Source organism: Pygoscelis adeliae, unplaced genomic scaffold (assembly GCF_000699105.1).
Source record: "Pygoscelis adeliae isolate BGI_AS28 unplaced genomic scaffold, ASM69910v1 Scaffold121, whole genome shotgun sequence".
NCBI classification, from domain to species: domain Eukaryota; kingdom Metazoa; phylum Chordata; class Aves; order Sphenisciformes; family Spheniscidae; genus Pygoscelis; species Pygoscelis adeliae.
Genome location: NW_008824359.1, coordinates 5,121,932 through 5,130,837, shown reverse-complemented (window position 1 = coordinate 5,130,837; position 8,906 = coordinate 5,121,932). Strand labels below are relative to the sequence as shown.

At 39.7% G+C, this 8,906-nt stretch overlaps 1 protein-coding gene across 1 annotated transcript in view; it reads right to left on the bottom strand.

The window, feature by feature from the left end:
* Positions 1–485: 485 nt before the first annotated feature.
* SUPT3H (suppressor of Ty 3 homolog (S. cerevisiae)) overlaps positions 486–8,906 on the bottom strand; it is a 290,705-nt gene continuing 282,284 nt past the window's right edge. The window contains exon 12 of the mRNA XM_009319682.1: positions 486–1,217. Coding sequence (XP_009317957.1) covers positions 1,176–1,217 — 42 coding nt within the window. The 3' untranslated portion in view covers positions 486–1,175. The remainder of the gene's footprint in view (positions 1,218–8,906) is intronic.

The window sequence follows — 8,906 nt, the reverse complement described above, 5'->3', positions numbered from 1 at the left end:
TCTGGTCAAGCATCATCGTGGTTAGCTCTATATTTGTACAGTTTTTATGGGAAGAAATGAATGTGTTTGTGAGGCCAGCAAAGGCTGGAGGAGCAGGGGATGGGAAGAAGCATAGAGGGAGGGACTGAGATTTAAAAAATAAATCTGAAAACAAACAACGTGAACTAAAATATAAAAAAGGCAAAAAAGAGCCCAGTTCTTCTTTAACCAAATCCAACAGTAACGCTGCCTTTGTCAACAACAGAGACAACATCTGCTTCCTGCAGCAAACGCTGAGCAAGTACATAACATTAAGCCTTTGCCTAGAACCACTGAGACAGACACAGTTATTTAAATACTTTAGGATATATTTTTCTGAATAGGGGCCCAATCCAGCGCCAAATCACTGCAAAGGCTTTCCTTGACTTCGGAGAGCGATGGCTCGAGCCTTAGGAGAGGAATGGAATAAAAATAGAGATAGCAATATTGAGAATTTGGGGCTGACCACTTAGCCTATCCTTGGGTCTGTGAAAAGACAAGTCTCTAACTGGTAAAGTACAGTTTACCTGAACCTTTCTCTGAATATCTTAGGATCTGAACTTGCTATTACTCTCATCAAAAAGCCCCTTACTGGATTAAACTGAACACTGAAAAATTGTTTGAGAGAAATCAGTGGAAAATAGTGGAAAATAGTGGAAAATAGTGGAAACCAGTTTTTCTTTTTGTAAAAAACACAAGGAAAACCTATATAACCTAAACATAACCTATATAAACCTACATAACCCAGTCTATCTCTGGCCTCTTTCTGCCCCATCCTGCTTTACAAAAAAACATCTCCAGGAGAACATACAGACTCCCAAACACTTAAATAAAAATGACATCACATTTCAGAAAGAGGCTGACAGCAGCAAGTCCCCTGCAAACTTCAGCATTGTCTGATCTGCATTCTTGTCCACCTACACGCTATCCCAAACATCCTGCCATTAATTAGCTAAATGTTCCAGCTAGTAAACAAGAATAACGATTGAGGGGGCTGGAAAAAGAGACGGAGTCAGCCAGCAGATAGTCACAACAAACCAGCCCACTCACTGGTACACAGAGACATTGGAGCCTGTATTTTTTTTCCTTCCATGGAGGGGAAGAGAAAATCACCTTAATATAACACTGCCTTTCCTGTTGCTGCAGCCACATCCATATTAGCAGGCGAGAAAAGTCATCCCGTTTCTGCGGTAGGCACTCTGTCAAAGAAAGAGAAAAATCTGTAATGAATTATCACATCAACTTAAACAAGGGAAGAAGGCAGAGAGAAAGGCAAGGCTTTCTTCCTGTTTTGTAGACTATTCTGGCTGCAATCTAATAGTGTGCTTAATCTGAACATTTCTGGTGGGGAAGCTATAAGCAACCACTTTGTCTATTAAAAAATCAGTGTGGTTAACAAGTGGTTAGCGACCCTACTTCAGGAGAGCGAGAGATATGCAAAAATGTAACATCCTATTTTGTTAATTGTCTGCAAAATAGATGAGGCCAAAAATACACTATTATGCTGAATCTGTTTGTCCTCTATAAGCATGTGTTCTCTATTCACTGTGTTCAAGAATAATTTCTGACCTATCTTAATAGTCTATAAATTACTGAATAATTAGAGTTTTCTGAACCTAATTTATAGTCTGAGTCTAAAGCTATGTAAACAGACACTGGTATAACCCCCACCCCCCCCAAACCAAATCAATTTTAAAGACCCTCTGATCAGTACAAAATAATTTGATATCCCATATATTGTAAACTGGGATCAAGTGTTTCCAAAGGTAAAGAAGCACAAGAGTTAAACAGCATTTGAGAAAATAATTTTAAAAGATCCTGTGACACTGTCTCACTAAAATACCTTTCATGCATTTTTAACATCTCTTTCTGAATCAATATAGGAAACTATGCCTTTTTACCCCTGGCACACTGGAAACCCTATATTTTAAGGGGACATTCTCAGTTTAAAAATTTAGTGGGTTTTTTTGTGTGATATTAATGATATCTTCAAAAAGGAAAGTAGTTTAAATACTTTTGCTTTATTTGGTTCACCTTCAGCAGTCATTCAGTTTTGAAAACGAAAATACAGTCATCTACTTCATTACAGTTAGTGCTTCGTCAGATTTATTTTGTACCTCTTAAGTTCAAGCACTTAGGAAGTGCCATATATAACTACCATTTTTAGTGGCTCTACCAATTTCCTAATTAATTTCAGCGAGATCAATTTCTCCTCTCTCAAACTAGAATTAGAAGAGTATCATTAAGAGCAAAGGATAACCTCAAACAACTTTGTGTATAAATAGTATTTATACTGAACTGTACGGAAATAGTTTCAAAAACAGCAAGCATGTATCCAGAGAGACATTTACGGACACTGAATATGCAAAAGGAAATATGTACAAGATGTTCATTACAGCATCCTTTACATTAACACCATACTTCAATACAGAGATCTAGCAGCATATGGCATTGAAGTCAAAGAGCAGAATATTAGCTCTGGGATATACAGCCAGTCATCAGACATGACAGTATCACCGCAAACAAACAAACAAACAAAAAAATCCAAAGACTCTATACCCAAACATGAAACGCACAAAAACAGGCTAGCCAATAATTTTGAAAGGATCCAATGTATTCCCACAACCACAAGCAGCAAGTCCAAGGGAGTTTGGATCTGCAGCTTGCCCAAACCATTACGGCTGGCATTTTGAAGTCGATGCAAAAGTAATGTTTTTAGCTCCTTGACCCTGATATTTTTACAGAGCTTATAACCCAAGTAACAACCTTTAACACATAAACAAAAAGTATTCAGGGCTATTGTGCAGTTTGCTTGAAGATAAGTGAACCCGAGTATAAAGTTGGATCCACATGAAAGATAAAAGGTTGAATTTTGCAAATGGAATTTCGGTTGCAAAGCAAAGTTGGGCTTGGCTGGGCTCACCTGGGAAATAATGAAGTTTAACATTTTCCAGCATGGGCAATATTATACGGTTAGTTATATCCCTGAAAAGGTCATTTTAGAAGCAAGTTTCAGAGGAGGGAGGATAACACCTTCAGAAAGTTGGACACACCCACCAGTCTATATTTAGCAATATATCATAACTAGTGTGGCTATAGTTAGGATTGAAAACTATTTCCTACTTAACTCCCTGTTTCACATAGTTTAAACTTTCTGAAACATTTGCCCTTGGGCTGAAGTTTCCTCTGCTTTAATCTCTGCCTGAAGTTCAATTTCTTTGGAAAGGACCAACAAAATTCCTTAAGCCATTTTGAAGTTCAGCAATAATGAAAACAACACATTTTTCCTTCCCGAGCCAGAGAGAGTGATTCTGATATATGCATATTTTATTATGGAATTTAGCCATAAATTGAAGCATTTTACCCAGAAACAATCTTTACCTTCAACCTCAGCTTAAAGGTAACTGTTTTGAAAATCAGTATTTCAGAGGAGGGAGTTTGATTCATCCCATTCCATAACAAGATAACACTTCGTTCTTATTTTGATACACTACTAGATAATAAAGGTTAACCTCCAAAATGCTTTTATGCATAGCAAAACTATTTTACAGTCATCAGTCTCAGTTATACCAATATATGCTATTAAGATATATAAGATATATACAGCTGAATTCATGATACTAAAAGACATATCTTTACATGCCAAGAATTGTGAAGAGAAAGAACAAGATGTTTTTTATAAAACTTGCATGTCTCTGTGCCCTTGCAAGAGAGAGTGTATACGTATGTGGCAGTCATTTAATGTGGTTTGATATAAGGTAAAGGGTTTGGATGACACTTTTGGGTACTTTATGCCACTTTGGCAGTATCCAATTTTTTAAAAGAAATATGATTATTTGGCTCAGAATTACAGATAGAGGATGATGCAGACTCTTGATGTGGGATTAAAATGGCAAGCCATAGCTGTATCCATTTTGCTATAGCCCAAAGTCAGGAGATAACATAAGCCCACGGTCGCTCCTGGAGCCCTTTTTGGAAAAGTGTCTACTGCATCCAAATTTTTGTGTGCTCTCTCTCAAAATTTACTGTCTACCAGCCTGCGCTTTGGTTTTTTCTGCTGTGGGCTGACTCCTTGCCATGGCTGAAGGTCCATCGGCCTGTTACTGTACCCGCTATGTGCGCGGGTGGTCAACGGACCACCTTTTAGACATGTGAAATCACCTAGCTTGGCACAAGTTACACTGTTCACCTTCCTAGAACAGATTCCATGCTCTGAAAAGTTGACATAACCTTATTTGGCCAATCTAGCTCTCACAGAAACTCTTCTTGCTCCTTGCTCTCATATGACAAGATTTTGCATCGCCTTCTCTGACCTTGTTAAAGGTGAAAGGACAGATTGCTGCCATCCACAACCAGAGGCTAAGCAGACTGGACCAAAGTGAAAACAGAAACATGACCTTCATCTTGCCCAGTCCACTCTTGCCATGTGCTCCCATTCAGGGGAGACGCATGATGATTTTGCTGCTTACTCCTCTACTTCCCAGTCCTGACCCCAGCCCATCTAGGCACCATGTGAAGAACCTTCTCACGGCTTCTCAAGCATCCTCTATCTGCCTATAGTATAGGAACCCTAGCTTGAAAAGGTTGCTCCTTCAAGTTATCAAAGCACATTGGATTCCGATATAAAGATCTTCTCTGGGAATGCTATCATTATTTAATAAATGAAAGTAGGGGTTTTTCCTAACAGTCTGAAAGGAGGTACAATGAAGCAGAAAAGATGAGCACTGCTGTCAGTCATCTAAAAGCAAGATCATGTTTTGCCCTTAGTTGGTGAAAGAAGGGAAAACTAACAGCTGAAAAAAGGCAATCTGGAACAAAAGGCCTTGGTCAAGTAACTCCTCAAATTTCATGAAAAATCATCCATTTTCTACTCTCTTTTTTAGTCCCATGTCTCTCCTGTAGTGGTAGCCTGAGGTAGTGTATCATGAAGGACCACAAAGAACCGCTCCATGAAGAGGGCAGCAAAACTCCTGTCCCCACAGTAGGTCACATGAAATGGAAGAGTTTACTGAAGAGTTCATAGGACCAATTTAGGGGCAGAAAATAATGTGTTTATTAACGCAAGATATACTGAAGCTGTGATTTAAAGAAACAAGTCCCAGCCAAACCTCAATTAGGTAACATATCAGACTAGAAAACTAAGACTTCTGAACAGGCACCTTAGCTAGAAATGGTTTCCAGTTAACAATTTACACTAGTGCATAATTTCACAGCTGTAGCATGATGAGAAAGAATAATTTTGGCAAGAGAAAGAAACAGCTGTGATTTTTCAGTGGGCCAATGTTTAATTCTTATTTGGGATAAAATTTGGAAAGTCTAGGGTAAAACATCTCCAGCGGGCATCGTAGACACCAGAATTTATTGGGCCAAAACCTCCATTGGTTTAAGTCTGCAGTTCTGCTAACATTAAAGCCAAGGTACAATGTCATGCCACAGGTCTGTTGTATCACTTAGCGATGATAAATCCTGAATTATAGGTCCTGTATAAGCAAGTTACAGAACAGCATTTTTAAAACTTGACGTCTCTCTTTCTTTTTGTCCTCGTGTATGTGTGTGGGCAAGTGGTTTAACTACAATGCATAAAGTGGAATGGCAGACAGAGACATCAAAATCAAAGAGCAAGTCCTGGCTGAACTTCATTAGCAAATATAAATACAAATAGGCACATCTTGTTTGTGACATGCCACGGTCCTTTCCGCCTTTGGTAATTTTACTCTATTCTCTGATATTTGCATAAATGTAAATCAAACCATATGACTTCAACAGGCTTATGATAGGGGAATCGTATGCAAAACTTTTTTTCATCAAATAGTTGTCTTCATGCAGTCTTACAATGTTACTGTGAAAATCAGGGAGGATTAGATCTCAGACAGTGAAAGCCTTTATTTAAGAACAGTGGAGGGAGCCCTGCCCTTTAAATAAGAGACATTCTTGGATCAGACACTGGCTGGCAGGATGGAAAAAAGGATGTAGCATTAACTTTCATTCCATTCCAAATAACCTGGAACCCATAAAACACAAAGATTCTCTAATTTTAAATCTGCTCCTTTTCTCCCTGTGTCTTCTTTCCATTTTATTTGGGGAATGCTAACTTTGAAATTTCATTAGCCCGCCATAATATCAAAGAAGTCATCCTGGACAGATTCATAGCTCTTTCTACATAAAAACATCTACATTAAAACCCCTGTGATTAAAAGGTTACTCCTCTAATTTTTCCCAGCCTGCATAGACAAACCACATGCAAAGAAGTGTCAGCTTATTTAGAGATTAAAATAATAATTAGTTTAGGAGGCAAAGTATAAGCAACATTGTTTAAAAAAGAAAATCCGTATGTTGTTTAGAATTAGTTGCTTCTGAAATTTGTGTGGATATAAACTCTCCCTATTAGAAGTGCATACACATTACAAAAGAAATATAATGGATAATTCTCTCTCCAATTTAAAACAATAGCACTGAAGGCTCCAATTCTACAAACCCATCTTTAATCAGTAGCCAAAGCACAGATGTCTGATATTACTCACAGGGTGAGGGAACTTTTTATGTATATAATGTCTAGTACATGGTCAATAATGAATAACAAATCCCAAATATATATCTATGAACACCTAGGTTTAGTAGATTACGAACTTGTACGATGCTCCGGGTGATCTGCCCTGCTGTATTTATTCATGAAATCTCACGGATTTCATTTACGATGGGGTCAGACCAATGTGCTGAAAGCTACAGCATCTATTTATCCATACAGTAATGGTCCCTCTGGAAGCACAACCACATTTGCCCTGAAGCTAGCCCCTGAGAAACCGCAGTTCGGTTAAGAAACACAAATGAAACAACTTTATTCCTCAGGTCTGTTCCCTGAGTCTTCAGCCATCCAGGGGGACACCAGTGACACCAGCGGCTTCCACGCCGTGAGTACCTGCCCTCCAGAAGGGGACCGAGATCACCAGCACACTTTACGTAGGCAACCACAAACATCACGCACCGATAAAAGCACTGCCTCAGTAAACCACCCTTCAACAGCCGGTAACAAAATGCTTTCCAGCGAAGTCACTTCTGGGCTTTGGTTTACCTTTTATCTACCAGTGGTGTAAACTTTTTCAATAATCACATAAAACTGTGTTGCTGTGTCCAGGAACAGGATACATCCAGGATATATCATCCAAGACTGTTAAAGAGCATAGTCGAGATCTCAACTACCCAACTTTTTTTATTCTTGCTCTCTGCCACTGGGAATAATGACATTCCCAAGGCTGATGGAAACGTAGGATCTCTGAAAAACAAGGACCAAATGTGTTTCTCGGACACCTCATGCAATACCACCAGTGGAAGGAAAACAAAATGTAGGGCTTGTACTGCTGTCCTTCAGCTCATGTGGCCAAATTCGCGATGCTGCAGTTAACTAGCAAACGCTGTTCTCAGGGCTGGGCTGATATTATAAGAAAGAAAAACAAGGCAAAAGGATCATGGCTTCTGTTGCAGCAAGAACTTGGGTGTGGGAGTGGGGTACCAACATCTGCCAAAAGAAAAAAAGAACAACATTTGTAGGGAGAGAGAGATTATTTTAAATTTCTCAGAGGGTACTGTGGAGAAAGAAGGAAAAAATGGAACTATAAAACAATACTTGGCAGCCAGCTTTGCAAAACAAACATGTTTTCGCAAAGTTCTTCCCATCACTGCCACCAACTTTAATAGCCTTTATTTGTCTGAGAGCAAGAAACCCTTTTTAATTGTCCGAGAAAAGGCGACGTTGCTTAGCACACTGATAGAAGTTCCTCTTCTGAGCCCTACTTCACCCGCACGCTGCTCTCGGTTCACAGTCAGAGAGAGGAATTCCTTCCCCCGGGTTGCAAAACCTGTAGCTGGGCTCCATCACCACCCTTCCCTGGATGAAGGGAGCAGGCTGCTTCTCCCGTGGAGCAAGCTGAAATCCAGCAAGTTATTATTGCCGTGGGTCTAACGGCCCATAACTGTCTACCCATGATATGCTACTGGCAAAGCACAGCAGGTCTCCACAAGGCACCAGACCTTGATGGATACGACCTGTTGGACCCCAATGTAATTGGGAAAGCTTAATCCCCCCACCGCAATGGAAATGCAGTGGTTCCTGAGTATCCCCGATCTCCTCATGAGCATCACAATTAGTTCATTAATAATTTTACTGCCTTACGTCAAACTGGTCAGAACACTTTGAGTTGCTCAGAGGCCAACGTCTCCTCTTCTGATGTGTCTCAACTCGCTGTTTTAGCTGTACGGCAGCAATAATGTATGTGGGCAACTTTATTATGTCTGAGAATGAAGTTAAAGCTAGAAGCCTTGAGACATACAAAGAAAAGACTTTAGGTATGGTTAGATACTGAAACCTCCGGTTTATGACTCAGGGCACTGCACAGTCACAGCACTCCCATGTGAAAATATACCACTAATAATAAAAACTCCTTCAACCTGAGAGTAATTCAGCATGAAATAACCTGGATGGCTCCCTCTCTCCAAGGATGGCTTTTCTTGTCTTTTTAAGGTTTCCTTCTACTGCTGTAGAGGCTTAGTTTTTTTTCTGGAGGAAGTGACAGAAGAGGTTAAATTCCCCCTCCATGTCACTACTTCTCACAAGCTCAGCATATGATTTTTAGTGAATTTATTTGGAAACAATATGGTGTGGCACAGTCGTCTGAGTACAAGGGCAGGAGCCAGGGCTGGGCTCTGCTCCCAGCTCTGACACTTACTTGCTGTGTGGCCTCAGACAAACCACTTAATGTCTCTGTGTTTCAATTTCCCCTGCCTTTGAAACAGAAATACTATCACTCACTGAAAACCTTTTTTGAGGATTGCTTGAGTACAGACTTAATACATAGTGTTTTGAAAACACTGTATGCTATTCCATAATTATTGTT